Source organism: Aulonocara stuartgranti (assembly GCF_965226115.1).
Source record: "Aulonocara stuartgranti genome assembly, chromosome: 20".
Lineage (NCBI taxonomy): Eukaryota > Metazoa > Chordata > Actinopteri > Cichliformes > Cichlidae > Aulonocara > Aulonocara stuartgranti.
Window position 1 is genome coordinate 20,595,001 of NC_138956.1, and position 16,134 is coordinate 20,611,134.

Here is a 16,134-nt window from a genome sequence, read left to right on the forward strand (position 1 = left end):
GTTGGTGGGTCTGTGTCAGGTTGCTCTGGTGTTACCAGCTGAGGAGCTGCAGAAGCTTCTTCTTCTTTCTTTTTTTTAAATCCAAACTTAAGATGATCACGTTCAGCGTTTTTCATGCCGAGAAGCTCAGCAGGTTTCATTGTCAGCGATTCATCAAAGGACACACGCACTCACTGTCCCATCTAAACCAAGAAGCACGCGCTGTGTCCGTGCGTCGACCTGGCTGATTTTTCTTTCTTCGGGAGGGCAAAGATAGGCTTCTAAAGTACTGAAAGAGGGGGCATTGTAACGAAATGGCACGGCGTGGCAAACAGCCCGAGTGTTTAGTCCCCACTTTTCATTGTCCTGGGCAGGATGCGGATCGGCTAACAGGCATTCGTTGCTCTGGCAACACCTGTGCAGCCCAGGACAGCCCGCCTCTGCCGCATTTTATTCTGTAGTCTACGATCCGACGTTAAGCTCTGTAAGCTCGTCTAAGATTATCTTCAAGAGAAACTCACTGCAGGTAATTTCCACATTTTAGCGGAGAGTATAAGCGGTGCGTAATTGGTGACCACGTGAGGGGCTGTGGCGGAAACAAAAGCGTCTGCTCTGGGCTGATAGCGACATACGCCCACAGTTAGTACTCAGACTTCACTTCTCCGTTCTCCTGGATGATGTGTGGCGATGTTTCGCTTGTAAAATGGAAGTCAGGTCAGTGAAGCTGCAGGTGCTTCAAGGGTTAAGTTTTATTAGGCCTATTTGTCGGACTGGCCAGATAAACATGTGCATGATGAACTGTCAGCCAGTGCCCCAGCAGCTTTTCCTGCACGCGGAAAACAAACACGCTGGCTGTGCTCACGCGCGCGCGCCCATGTCTATGTATGGTGTTTGGGCCTGCTGTGCCAGCACGGAGACAACCACCATTTTAAATAAGCGCCTTCAGGAATAATCTCCCCCACCCGGCCTGCTGGGACAGAGTCTCTCCGGACCTCAAAGAGCAGAAACACATTTCCTGCGAACAAACCGGAGAAGATTCTGGCTCCAGTCAGAGACAGAGTCCTTTGACTTTTAGCTGAATAGCACTGATCCCTCTACAGGTGTTTTACCTGTGTGAATGGACGATTTAGACTACAAAACTCCTCTAATCTCGGCTCAATATTGTGTTTCCCCCCTGAGCAGGAGGGCAGGTGTGATCTGACTCCGCAGGTGCAGATGGTGCCTGAAATGTGATGTTGATGAGCTTTTGTCTGTTTTTTTTTTTGGCCATTTCTAGTTGATACCAGTTTAATATATTGATCAATATAACCTGATCAGCTTTAAAAAAAAAATCCATGTGAAAAGCAGATGAGCTGAAATAAAATCTGAACAAGGCCTTAAAAGTGTGGTTCTTTTTAAAAACAGGGTACCTTAATGTTTACTGGAGAGGAGTGTGCACACTTTTGTAGCTAATATCAGAAGGCAGGGGGAAACCTCCCCCTGACTCAGCTGCACTTGGGAAATTTAAACAACAAACAAAACATCAGCCAACAAAAGCTGCTTCTGATGATGAGTCAGAAGCCACAAATCAACCAATTCATGTGCATGTGACTGCTATAGAAAGCCCGATTTTTGATTCAGCTGGTCTTCGTGGGCTTTATAAATAGGCTGTCCGGTGCCACTGGAAAAGGAACACGCATACACATGTACAAACACGCACACACAATGGTCAGTGCCTGCTCGCAGGGCTGCAGGGCCGGGGACGTATCTCTGGAGCGCGAGCACTGGAAGCCCCTCTGCAGCTGCTCCCAGGGTGTGCCAAGTTTCTGTGTGGGAGCAGGCATGGGGCTAAATGACGGGAGGCTGGGTGGGGGTAGGGATGGTTGGTGGCTGATGTGCAGACAGAGAAGGTCTCTTCTGTGTGTCAGCAAAGCATACAAGGCGGCTTCAGTGTGTGGCAGGACAGAAAGACAGGGCACAGTAGCACAGACTCAGCGCTGATGCCTCTTTTCAAGCCGGGACACAGAATTATTTTCTGTCCTCCTGCTCCTGTTGTCTCGCCCTCTTTCTGCACATCTCAGAGCCCTGCAACTGCTCGGAGAATCCAGCAGCCCTCAGTGTGGAGATGCAACCTCGTTTAGCTCTCATTATGTCCTGATTAGAGGACGCTACAGAGGAGGAGGGGGATAGGACCAGAAACAGACACAGAGATGCACCACAGAATTTTACACAAAATGAGCACAAGCCTCTTCCTGAGTGAAGAAACGGGGCTTAATCGCCCTGTGCATTTCCTTTCAGCTGACATGAGCATTGTACTGAAGAAAATTTTTGAAAAACTGCGAGCTGTTGCTTTTTGTTGCCATGCCTACTGAAAGCTGTAAATATCTCTGTTCATGTCTCACGGCTTTGGTGGACATGCTCTCACACAGAGACACACAGAAGTACTTCACATGAAAGGGGCTCGAACTGTGCGCACAGGACATGCTGGCACAGACTGTGAACCAGACAAAATAAGTGTTCATTTAAGCCCATTTAACCGTTTAATAGACAAAAGAGAAACAAACGATGTAAAAACTAAGAGCCTATCAGCAGAAATCAGCATCTAAACAAGCAGAAAACAGTGAAACGTCATCATAGTCAGGATTGTTCTTTCTTTCTTTTTTTTTGTCCAAAGCAGTTGACTTCTGATCAATAAAGCTACAGATTATTGTCTGTCAATCAGCCTTTTCACCTTTTCTTTTAAAGAATTGAATACTTGTCTTTGTCTTTCTGCTTTGGGCTTCTTAAATGTGAGAATTTCCTGCTTTTGTTCTTATTCCACTCATGTCGAGCTTTGCGCTGATAAAAGAAAGAATTTAAAAGGACACAACCTCGAGCCCCTTTCAAGATCTTCTGACATTTTATTGACAAAATCCCACATCAATCAATAGCTGACAATGACAATAAACATTAGTTACAGCCACAAAGTGACAGCACATGATCAAAGGAAGACATGATTACCACAGAAAGAGGTTTTCAGACTGAAGAACTGAATGAAGCTTTATTTCCTAAAATAAGGGTTTGTCTCGGGACGTCCCCACATTGTTAGTCCTTATCCATGTCTCGGAAAATGGGCACTAAATGTTTGCTCCTCGCCCACGTCAGATGGGATGAGGAACATCATCATTATTATCTGATTAATTAGTCCGCGTTTCCCCTGAGAGCCCGTCTTTTGTGGATGGGCCACAGAGTCAAAAGAATACTGGCCCTATTATTCAGCAGCATTTGCATTAATGCTATTTTTTGCATAGAGAGTCTCCAGCGCTTTTGTCCAGCCTTTTTTGTTTCATCCTTCTCTGGCAGCGCCTATTAGGAGCAACACATGGGCTCACGCTCGTGGGTTCAAATGGCAAAAGGCTCAGCAGCCCAAACAAGAATCAACGCAGTTGTTCACATCTCGTTCTTCATCAGAGCTGCAGAGAAATTACCCGAGCACAGTGATTTCCCTGTTCCTTTTATTTATTTATTTGTTTTAAAGGTTTTAAAGTGGCTGTTTACCCCCAAATCAAATATCATTATTTTTCCTCTGGCCTGTTTTGTTATTTATCCATCTAGAATGTTTTAGAGTCATCTACCCAGTATTGGAGATATCGAACAGTATAGATGTCTGCCTTGTCTTGAATATAATGAAAGGAAATGGCTCTGTGGTGTTCAAACAGTTTGAATATATATATATAAAACCAACAGCAATGTCTCTTTTCAGAAATCACAACCTGGTGACTAAGAAAAATCAAAAAAACAATAAAAAAAAATCAACAAACCTTTGTGAGGTGGGCAGTTTCACTTTGGGACTACTTTCTTTGTACTAAACTATCCCCACCAATCGTATCACTGCGCACTGATAACAGGCTCCTGCTTGTGACAGGAAGTGCAACATGTTCTTATCCCTGGGTGTAATATAATGCATTTTTGTCACATGTCACCCTGGGTCTTATTATTAAAAACAAGGTGTCCACGGAAATATTGGCAGAAGAGACACACAAAGTCTGCAATAGGAGGGTGGGAGCAGTCTCATAAGTCATTAGGAGACTGGGCTTCTTGTCTTATCGGGTCCTTTCTGTTTTGCACTTCTTCCTTTTTTTACTTGGTGATTGTTGTTCTGTTTTTCACAGCCTTTAACTTTCACTTTGACTCACAGGTTATGTTTAGAGACTGGAAACTGCTTGGTTACATTGAGTAAAAGATCCAAGTTTGGGGTAAAATGCATCTCTGCATGTTGAAAAATGACTAAATCGGAACACAAACGTCCAAGGACACCCTGTGTATTGAATGCCCATTAGCTGGCTGCAAACATCCTATTGTTTGTGGGTGCAGTTCGAAAGAAAATAGTTCCTATATGAAACTGTTGGCTCAAACTAAGAGACAGGGAAGAAGTCCGAACAGGAGATTTTTGTAAATAAAAAATGATTTATTGCGAATAAACTAACAAAACACAAAGACCAAAGATGGTTGGTAGAAGGTGGAAGCAGGAGAGAGATCCTGGGACAGATTTTATCACTCCAGGAAGGCCTAGGCATTAGCTGCAATAGCTGACGACCCTCCGAGCATTTCATGTCACTGTTCTTTCCTGTTGGAGCGCCAAACGAGACGTCACAACTGCTGGCATGGTGCACTTTAGTGACATTTTGATTGTTGTGCACCAGGCTGGAGGCATTTCTATGATATATCAATCAGATGACGGAGAGGGAAATTGCTTGAACGTTTAGAAAAGATAACAAGGAAAAAAAGGAAGATTATAGTTATGGTGTCATAATGTGAACCAGAAATGACGAATGCATCAGCTGTAAACCCGCTTAAGTCAACTGTTGTACAAGATAGTCAAAGGGCTTTCACACTGGGTCATAATTTCTGGGAAGAGACGTTGCTGCTGAGTGTTTCGATTCCCATTTAGTACCGTTATAGCCAAGGAAACGCAGATCGTCTGCATGTATAAAATAACACAACAGGAGCTGAGGTGATTCTTCTTTTAGCAGCTGAGCATTTGAACTTCCGAGCCCATGCTTTGCTCCTAAGAGGGGCTGAACAAAAAAAACTGCCCTCAAAGCTGGAGATGTGTCTCATTGGGGTCTTCTTTGTTAAACAGGAGTCAATTAAAGATCCATAAAGAGTATATTTATGGCAGCATTTGTTCATGTGGTTATCTCAGACTTTGCTGCGTTACTGTGACTTACTGTAAACGGGTGACAAAATCCATACTGTGCGCGAGCGTGTGTGCTCGTACAAAGAGGGGGTCGCTGATCGCATGCTCTGTGTTTCCTCCCTTCAGCACCCTCTCTGTTGCCATGGAGAGACCGTTCTTTGCTTTCCCATAGGAGGAGAAATTAACACCATTTTTAACTGGCCCAGGGGCCTCCCCCCTGTGTGGGAGATAGTCTGAGTTGTGCTCCGCGCACACACACAGCCTTAAAGACGGCAATAATCTCCCTACCACACCGTTGCTGTCATTTTTAATACCTTTGCAAGGCCAACGTTTAACGAACTGGGACAGCATGATAATAGCCTGAAAATGGTTAAATGGACTCTGGGATGTGATGATGTATGTGCGAGTCATTTACATACCATTTTAAGTCAGTGACTGAAACGTCAACAGTGCCAGTCTGCTGGGGGCCAGAGGGACCGTCTGTGTCTCCGGCTCGGTGGGATATTGGGGATGTCACACACTCTATCAAATAATGTTCATCATGGGAGCAGCCGAGAGGGACGAGCACACACCGAGACACACACACACCCACACACACGGAGACGTCGGACAGAGGGGTTGAGCTCGGTGCACCTAATGTGGATTTAATGACGGGCCTTTATGAAATGAAGCAGACAGGAGAGGATGATAGTGAAAAGAAAAGAAATAGAAGGGGAGGGGGGCGTTTTATATTATAAAAATGGGGACAGTGTTGAGGTAAGAGTTTCTTTTATCCCAGTTTTTTTCCATGACAAACCTTTGTCTTGCGGTGTTGTCCCCATGACACACATACAGGCGCAGGAGGAACAAGGATTGGCCCATTTATGTACCCATTAGCCAGCTGATAGATTTACAGAGGGGAGATGGGACTTTAAAAGATGACCTGTTGTCACATCTGCCTTGAGATCATCTGAGTCATGAGTACTGTTGACACAGCCATCTCCCTGTGTTCTGGGTACACACACATGTAAACAGACACACACATAAAAGCACCTGAGCACATATCCCTGCACCATCAATTTACGCTACTAATTGTGCAACAATCCTGCAAAATAGAAGTTGCATTTCACTTTAAATGGGACCTATTATGCAGTTCCCTTTTTTGCCTGTCGCTAAAGTGGATTTCTTTTTTAAATAATGAGTTTTAAATAAGGAGGTCAGTGTATGTGCAACCATCCCGTGAGCCTAAAAGCTTATAACACTCGGGTTTAACACACCTGCTGTTTACACTGTAATATTCTGCTTGAGAGGGGCAGCCAATTAGAAGAAAGATGACTTAAAAGGAGTGGAGAGGCAAAAGCTGCAATTCTTCTGGTGGCCACTTGAGGCTTAATTCCAACAGTGAGTCAATATGCATAGACTTCAATGTTAAAACCATGTTTACAGCCTGGTGAAAAATATTTTGGACTTTGTGGATAGTTATCCCTATTTTTAAGAAAAGAGTCAGGCAGCTGGAGAGTCGTAAGCCTTAAAAATAGGGGCTGTTTGGCTGTTTTAACAGGTTTTAGCTAAGTTTACTCTCCAAATAGGACCTCTGAACCTCTTTTTTGTGCCTTTGGCGCCTTTTGAAGCATTTTAATCAAATTATAAATCAAATAGTATGACTTAGTGTGCAGTGTATACAATCCTCAAAGTCTCTTTTTGTATTTTATTAGTCTGTTGAATTAGCACCCCACCATTTTATCCAAGCAAGGTCACTTTTCGCTCAGAAAAACAACATGGTGGTTGCCAAAGTGATAACATGAGAGAAGAGAAAACAGTGGAGATCATCACAGCAGCTACATCTGTCTTTTATCTACAGTCTATTGTCTCAGGCAGTGGTTAAACCCAGCGACACCAGGACCCGGACTGAGAATAAGGCTTATTTTAAACTGTGAATCATGCAAAGCTGCACAGAGCTGGAAACCTGCAGGTTCACTTTAATTAGATTTCTGATTTTCAGATTTCGGCCTGTCCCACTCGTGTTTATCTGGTCGGCCATGGAGCTAATTTCTTGTGTGATACATCTCTTCTATCTTTGGCGGCCTGTCTTTGTGACCCAGCTGCTTCCCCTGAACCTCCCCCCACCTCCTCCTCTCTTCCTCCTCCTCCTGACCTGCCTGTGTGCAGGACTGCTCCTCTCTCCCCTCGGCGACTCTCGGCTACAGTTGGTGTGTGCGTGTGTGTGTGCGCGTGTGTATGTGTGCGCGCGACTGCCAGCGGGGGTGGGGGCAGTCGACTCAACCCCTCCAGTCTCCTAGCAACAGAGCGGTTTGGTGCGGGACAGGGGGAGGCGCAGGGGATGGGGGCTGGTTGTACAGTGACTGGGGAGAGCAAAGTCCTATGGGATTACAAAGATGGAGGGAAGGAGGAAAGGCGAAGAAGGAGGGTGAGAGTTTTGCTGTGTTGTTGCCGATTAGGGATGCTGACATGTCTCCTTTGCGCTTTAGAGCGGCATGTTGCTGAAGAGACCAAATATCTACAGCTCTGCTTAACAGCTGTTCTCCTCAGAGATGCTTCAGCTCTGCCCGGTAGACATATATACTGCGCTTAAACACACACTGAGAGCAGGCTGTGGTTAGAGGTGAATGTTTAACTCTCTGTTGACTAAGAAAAACCCAACTCATTGACGCAGGGAAGCCCCGAGAAGGGGCCTTCATGAAGCAGGAAATGCACTTTTAGCTCAGTGCTCTCACCAAAAACTGTATATAAAAGAGAGCTACAGCCACTGTGGGATCCTTTGGTTTCTGAAGCCCAGCTTTGAAGCCTCAGTTTTAGTACTTCGGCCAACGTTATGTTGTTTTTTTAAAACTCGAATGAGACACATTTGGGGAAGAAGGTGGAGTGCGCCGTTATCAGCTTGGTTAGTAATTAAACAGCTATAAACTGTAGGGATGCAAAACAGAGACGCAGATGCCTGCTAATAAACACTAAACAGCATAAAAAAAGAAAAAAAAATCCAGCTTAACTCACCAAACTGGAGCACAGACTTCTTGGAATGGCTTTGGGGAAAATAAATCATAGAGGAGGCCAGATTATTTGACATATAAAGGCATCAACACCACAAAGATGGTAAACAAGTCCAGTTCAGGGATTTAGGTTAGTAGAAGTGACGCTGAGCAGGCTGATAAAACTGTCCGCAGCACTCACTAAGCAAACTTTACGTTTAAGGCAAGTCAAATGCAGGAGATATAAAAACAGTTACCTTACTTTATTTGTTATAAACTCAGTAATAGAACTGTGTAGACGCTTTGATACCAGGCTGTAAACTGGTTTATTTCGTTTTACCATGGGTCTGTTTGAAGGTTGAAACCAGCCTCAAGTGGCCACTACAGGAACTGCAGTTTTTTATGTTGATTTCATTTATTCATTAATCTATTTTTTACCTTTTAACATTTAGTAGTTAAAGTTACTTTCAGCAGCTCTATTATTCGCAACAGCTCATCAAAGTGGATATCCCTGCAGGTCTCAGCCAGCAGATTTTTTTTTTTTATCAAGTAATCTCTTTTTCCTCCTTCTGCCTAAATTTTGGCGTTTTGGCTGTCACCGTTTTGGTTCTTTGAAATCAGAGGTGATGACGAGGGCTGACGTAGTCCTGCCATCTAGCACAGCCGCTTTATTTCCCATTTGGACTCTAATGGACACCACTTTTTACAAGATGAACATTCACAGAACCTTAAACACGGGAAAGAATTAATAAACTCAAACTAAGCAACAGCCGAGATCATAGATCAAGTGAGGAGTCATTTATTTATTTTTTAATACATGAGTCGCCCCCTGGTGGCCATTAGAAAGAATGTGTTTCACTTTGCAGACGATGTATTTTTGACATACAGTCGCCTAGTTTTTCATGATGAGGCTGACAGCACAGGCCCCCAGGTACAGTTTCTTACTTATCTATTTTTATATATAGACAGATAGACTTAATGTATGGGAATATTAAGTAAATTGCGACATTACAGCCGCTTTAAAATAGACACACTTTCAATAACAACAACAAAAGCTTGGAAAGTAAAAAGTAGAATATTTCAATAAAAGTGAAGAAACAAATAAAACTAGCCCAACATATAATTTAAAATAAACACAACAAAATAATAATGTCTCCATATTTATTTAACAAGTTTAACAAACAGATCAGAAAGAGAGAAAATAATAGATGCAAAAAAACAAACAAACAAACAAACAAACAAATGTTGGTTATGGTTCAGGCTCATGCAGCAGGTCTGACTGTGATGATCTGCAATATTTTCTGCGTGTGATTCTTTCAGGTCAGAGAAAACGCTCCCAGCAGAATATCCGGTGAGTGCTGTGGATATTTTGCAGTAGCAGAATTCAGTGCAGGATGCAGCAGTGGTGTGGGTGCACTGCACACCCCACAGTTGTGTGAGATTATCCAAATCCAGCGTGAATGGGCCGACACCATTGTCCCAAACAGCAGCAGCAGCAGCTTCAGTGGTGGCGGTGGCGGTGGTGGTGGTGATGTCACCAGGGGAAAGATGATGATACCTCCAAGTGCGATAGATTACAGCTGTGATGATGAGGCGGAGGATCGCTATTATTTCATTTATTATCATTACATTTAGCCCATGCTGACAGGGGAGAGTGGAGGGAGAGAGAAAGAGAGGGAGAGGAGGGCCGGATTAAAACAAACCCGCTCTGTGAGCTGGTTTTAGTTGCCATGGCAACGATCATTACCTCGCACTTGGGAGAGCAGGAGCAAGGAGAGAGAGGATGAGGAGGAGGGGAGACGGGACGGAGGTATGGGATGAAGAGATGCAAGCAGGAGAGAGGACGCAGTTGGGGGAAAACAAAAAAAAAAGAAGAAAAAAAAGGAAATGTCAGATCCCAGGAAGTGTGCAAAAATGTCACAGGAGAGAGAGAGGAGGAGGAGGAGGTGGGGTGTGCGGGGGAGTGTGATTCCTCGATGCCAGGGGGACAACTTTTTGAACTCGGGACCCTCCTCTCACTCAAACACGAAAAGATCACTCCCCAGCTAGAACCCAATCTCCAGGAAATGTCAGAGAGCCCGTCTCGTATTTGCCTGGAAGAGGTGTAGAAAAAAAAAACTAATTAAACGTCCAGATCCATTTGTTCCATTTTACGCTCGCTGGAGGACTTTGCCTTCAAAAATATCAGCAGGTGCTCAGCTGTAACGACAAAATCTGGTGAAAATGCAAAGTGTTGAGTGTTCTGTATGAAGGTGTTGTTTAGAGGGGAAGATAAGGAGGAAGGGGTGGGGGTGTAGGTGGGGGGTGGGGGGGGGGGGGGGGGGGGGAAGGAGAGGAAAGCCCCATGTGGTGCTGCGGATGGAGGCCGTTGTCCTGGCGATCCTACTTCTATGGTGTGTCACATGACCCTTTGCCCAGCACACCTGCCCGAGAGAAATCAGTGGCAGTTTCTATGGCGACAGGGTCAGCAGTACGGGAGGCAGGATGGCTGCCAGAGGTGGTGGTAGGAGGGACTGTTGGTCTTGTACAGTGTTATTTTTAAACATAGCAGAGATGAGGTGATGGTTGCAGACCCAGCCGGGGCCCAAACTTCTCCACCTAACGGAGACATTTAAAGACTGCAGGAGGTGAGCTGGACAGGGTTTTTTTTTTTTAAATTTTAAACTGGGGACAGAAAGCAAGTCAGAGTGGGCCCATCAGAAATCTGAAATAAATAGCAAACCAACGTGCTTTACAAAATGGAATATTTGTAGGTTTGAATGATTTTTTCTTTACTTACAGTTATGTGGGAAAATAAGTAAAATCTGAAATGAAAATCCGTTAAGTGCTATTGCACATATTTCATAAGCCCATCTTTTTACAAACAGCCTATGTATCGCATTAAAACATAAAAACCCATGTATGCACACAATTTTATAGCCAACTTACCTAATTTATTATTTATTCAAACTATGACAAGAAGGAAAAATCCTTTTAATCCCAGTTTTCACCTTTGCTCAAAGCTTCCCACCCATGCTCATTAAATTAAATTCCTATGAATATTCTTTTCCAAAGCCCGACGACACTTCAAAAACATTTTAATTGTTCTGATGGTTTTAATTGTGGGCAGACCTCCTGCCTCCATAACCGTTTATTAGGAGACGTGGCTGCCTCGTTAACGATATCTTGGCTAAATTAAAGCACAGGATTTAACCCCGTAGCGATGGAGATGGCAGTGACTTAAAATCAGTGTCTCACACCTCCTTTGTTCTAAGTTCAGCTTTGCGAGGACTTAGAAAGTAGAGAATGTACTGAACTTTAAACTTTATGGATCTACTGTATTGGCGTCAGACCCGCCTTTTCTCCAACAATATCCATAATTGGTTGCTTTCATGCAAGAACACAAATTTATGGTGGGCCCTAGGTCGGCCTATCAAATTTCAGGCGGTGTAGAGCCAACCAAGTATCCCTGTTCATAGCCACACCTCTGCACACTTCCAGCTTTGTAGAAGACTCTCCAGAAGGAATGGGGCTGTATGGTGCTGCAGTTCATAAATGTAAATTTCTTGGGGTAAACATGGTTTGACCAGCAATTCTCATCATGTGCTGTGTTTTCAACAGTGTGGATGGTTCATCTGAGGATGTAGATGGGCCATACTCACAGACTTTCAGCATCCTTCCTAAATCCACGAGGGCTTAGGCATGTCCTGCTATTAAACTGTCAAGTGGATTTTGAAGACTTGAAACACCTTTTTCTGTGACGTTAAACACAAGGGTGCAGTGCAGCTCTAGTTGTCCCTTGGACGATGCTCAAATCATTCTGTCGTTCATTTAAGTTCCTTGTGTGCCGTGAAGACAGTAAAATGTAAAATAAGAAGTCCTGAAGCTTGACTACATAATAAACTCCTGTCTCTCTGTGTTTTAGTGTTCTGATGGAAATTCAACCCAGGAGAACTCCTCCCTGAAGCGCGTAGCCGTGGTTGAAGACTTCTTTGACATAATCTACGCCATGCATGTGGAGATGGGCGCCGATCCCGGCAGAGCACCCAAACATGCAGGCCAAAAGAAGACCTACAAAGCGGTGAGTAAACACAACCAGGTGCCTGCAAGGTGCAAGTAATCATGCTGCTCCTTGCTGATAGTGTGTGGGCTGACAGTAACAGCAGCCAAATATTATATGAAGTCAATATAAACTCGGCAGTATTAACATCATATTTTATTTCCTCTTGTCTCCTCTGTTTCCTTACGACGAGCAGTAGTGCTGCTGCCTGTGGTGGGAAACAGGAGAGTGAGCATATTCAGCTCAGAAAAATGAGAGGTTGTTCACATGTTGAAGTTTGCAAGCTCCCAAAAATTTTATTAACAGAAATATGTTTATAAGATTCACCGTGCTTATCTTTAGAAGTATTTTAAAAGCTATAAAGACAAAGTGCAGCTGAGACCAATGTGTTTAGTTTTTATTTTAAATATTTGGTCAGTGAGTTTTGGATTATTCAAATTTTGACCACCAACATCAACAAAATTCGTCCTCTGGGGAAAAATTATGCTGAGACATGCAACATTCCTTTCACTAGCTGTAACAGGAGTAATAGATTACATCTTCCAACATGTCCTGGAGCTGAAAGATCCCACGTCAACGAGCCTTACACCAAATACACAAACAGCAGAGTCTCATTGCAGCTGGTTCTTGTGCAAATTCATGAAGTGAGGAATTTGCCAGTTTTCAGAGCCAAAAAATCCCATTTTTAATGCTGAGGCTGGTGGAGGTGCATTCATTTAGACACTTTAACATGTAACTGATACACTGCTTCGTCTCTAATATACTTCAGTTTTTATTTATTGTTCGATCAGGATTAGGGTTTAAAAGGAATCTGTTCACTTAAAAAAAGAGTTCTTCTGCAGAATTAAACACACATTGAACAGCTCAATTTTCTGAGGGTTTCGACCCATCGCGAGATGACGACACTGCACATTTTACATGAATTTATTCACAACGCTGTCAGAGATAATTACCTTAACAAATTGTCTGTGTTTCCGTGGGTGGACATGTTAAAACGACCCTTTCATGTTGTTGTTTATGAACATATAAAACATAAAGAAGCTTATATGATATATACCTGAACATCTTCCCATCCAACGTCACTTTAATTCATGAAATTTTGTACAAGCATTTGTAGTTTCAGATACTCCTGTTTCTGCATCATTGTGCAGCACACTTGTTTGATGATTGACACATTCACTGGGACTGATGTACTACTTTGCCTTTTACATTCAAGATGAGTTATTTAACAGTAAAAAGATACTAAAAAAAACCCCAAATGTAGCATCAGTGCCTTCTAAAAACCTGCAGCTAGCAGGCATTGGCATAGCGATTGATATACAGTTGTGGTCAAAAGTTTACATACACTTGTAAAGAATATAATATAATGGCTCTACCGAGTGTCCCGTTATTTCTAAAACTCTGATTTTTCTCTGATAGAGTGATTGGAACAGATACTTCTTTGTCACAAAAAACATTCATGAAGTTTGGTTCTTTAATGACTTTATTATGGGTTAACAGAAAAAAGTGATCACATTTGCTGGGTCAAAAATATACATACAGCAACATGAATTAGCAATTTTGGTGACTTACAAAGTTGTCAGTGAACTGAGCTTCATAGCATGGCCTCTTAACTTCTTGTGAGTGATTATGAGTGACTACAGCTGCTGACTTCTCTTAGGCCAGTTAAATAGGGCTCATTGGATACGAAGCGAATTATTAACTTGAACAAGTCAGGAAAGTCACTTGGGGCCATTTCAAAGCAGCTGCATGTCCCAAGAGCAACAGTGCAAACAATTGTTTGTAAGTATAAAGTGCATGGCACTGTTTCGTCACTGCCAAGATCAGGAAGAAAACGCAAGCTATCACCTGCTGCTGAGAGAAAATTGGTCAGGAGGGTGAAGAGTCAACCAAGAATCACCAAAAAGCAGATCTGCCAAGAATTAGAAGCTGCTGGAACACAGGTGTTATTGTCCACAGTCATACGTGTTTTGCATCACCATGGACTGAGAGGCTGCCGTGCAAGAAGGAAGCCCTAGTTCCAAAAGCGGCACCTTAAGGTTCGACTGAAGTTTGCTGCTGATCACATGGACAAAGATAAGACCTTCTGGAGGAAAGTTCTGTGGTCAGACGAAACAAAAATCGAGCTTTTTGGCCACAATGCCCAGCGATATGTTTGGAGGAGAAAAGGTGAGGCCTTTAACCCCAAGAACACCATGCCTACAATAAAGCATGGTGGTAGGAGTATTATGCTGTGGGGCTGTTTTGCTGCCAATGGAACTGGTGCTTTACAGAGAGTAAATGGGACAATGAAGAAGGAGGATTACCTTCACATTCTTCAACATAACCTAAAATCATCAGCACGAAGGTTGGGTCTTGGGCACAGTTGGGTGTTCCAACAGGACAATGATCCCAAACACACATCAAAAGTGGTAAAGGAATGGCTAAGTCAGGCTAGAATAAGGGTTTTAGAATGGCCTTCCCAAAGTCCTGACTTAAACCCCATTGAAAACATGTGGACAATGCTGAAGAAACAAGTCCATGTCAGAAAGCCATCAAATTTAACTGAACTGCACTAATTCTGTCAAGAGGAGTGGTCAAAGATTCAACCAGAAGCTTGTGGATGGCTACCAAAAGCGCCTAATTGAAGTGAAAATGGCTAAGGGACATGTAACCAAATATTAGCACTGCTGTATGTATATTTTTGACCCAGCAGATGTGATCACTTTTTTCTGTTAACCCATAATAAAGTCATAAAAGAACCAAACTTCATGAATGTTTTTTGTGACAAAGAAGTATCTGTTCCAATCACTCTATCAGAGAAAAATTAGAGTTTTAGAAATAACGGGACACTCGGTAGAGCCATTATATTATATTCTTTACAAGTGTATGTAAACTTTTGACCACAACTGTACTCTCTAAACTGTAGCCGAGTAGGCGTCCGTAAAGCGTTACAAACGTGTTTTTTCTCTTATAGCATCGACGTACTCGTAATCCACTACACAGCCATGATTTCTGAATGGAAACGCACAAATTTTCACTCAAGCCTGCCTGCATTTAGTTTGCAATATCTGACTGTGATTGGTGTGCTTTTTAACATTTGAAACTCGTTGTGATTCTGAGAAAACAATACAAATAAAGATCTAAAATCTAGATATAATCTCCCTCCACTGGTGAAAAACTGTGAGGCCTGCAAGTGTAACTTTTCTACCACTGTGATTAAACTACTTGGGAAGATGTAGAGCACTTCATGTAGCTGTACTGGGTAATGTGAACTCATTTGTGCGTGAAAAGTATGAAAATGCACAATTCATAATAAAGTTTCTTCAAAGGAAAAAATAAATCCGTGCCTAATGCAGAAGTATTGTGCATTAGGCTAGCTCTAGCAGCTGTAATTTTTATCCAAAGTTAATAATCATCTGTCTGTTTCTCACCTGAATATTTGCCTGTGGAAGCTCTTGGAAATATTGCGTAACTAAAAACAGATTTTTTTGGGAGACTATAAAAAGCATGTTGACAACCTCTCTTTTCCTTTGTGTGAAATGTGGCCCACAGTTGCAGAGAGCTTAAAATAATCCCAATGTGATTAGTGGATTTGAAAAGAAGAGGCAACAAGTGAGGTCTTTGTAGGGGGTCCCAGACTCTGATCATCCACATGGCTAAAAGCAGGAGAATCAAAGAAGGCCAAATTTTGTGAGTCTGGGAATCATAATATATATATATATATATATTTTTTTTAGCTTTAAGTAAACAAAGTCGATGCGGGGATCAAACCACAAATGTTTTTTTCTGCCACATTATTCATCCTTTTAGAACAAAGAGCTTCTGTTAGTTTCTGCTGCAGACTGAGGTGTGGTCTCGGGCCGTGTAAGCTGTCCTGACAAAATGAGGGGCTTTGTCTGCAGCCATAGAGGTGCAGCGGCAGCATTTATGGCTGGGTGGGTGGATGGGGGGGTTAGCAGGACACTGGTACCCCTCCTCTTCTGCCATCCCCCCCAGGAATAAAAAAAAAG

General features: G+C 43.0%; 1 protein-coding gene across 2 annotated transcripts in view; it reads left to right on the forward strand.

Annotated features, from left to right (window-relative positions):
* Positions 1 to 16,134, forward strand: part of nol4la (nucleolar protein 4-like a) — a 34,376-nt gene that overhangs the window by 1,130 nt on the left and 17,112 nt on the right. Inside the window, exons 1-2 of one of the 2 annotated variants that reach the window (XM_082519683.1) lie at positions 10,668 to 10,730; positions 12,008 to 12,163. In XM_082519683.1, coding sequence (XP_082375809.1) covers positions 12,092 to 12,163 — 72 coding nt within the window. In that variant the 5' untranslated portion in view covers positions 10,668 to 10,730; positions 12,008 to 12,091. Of the gene's footprint in view, positions 1 to 10,667; positions 10,731 to 12,007; positions 12,164 to 16,134 lie in introns of those variants that run through there. The other variant, XM_082519682.1, reaches the window with a different exon arrangement.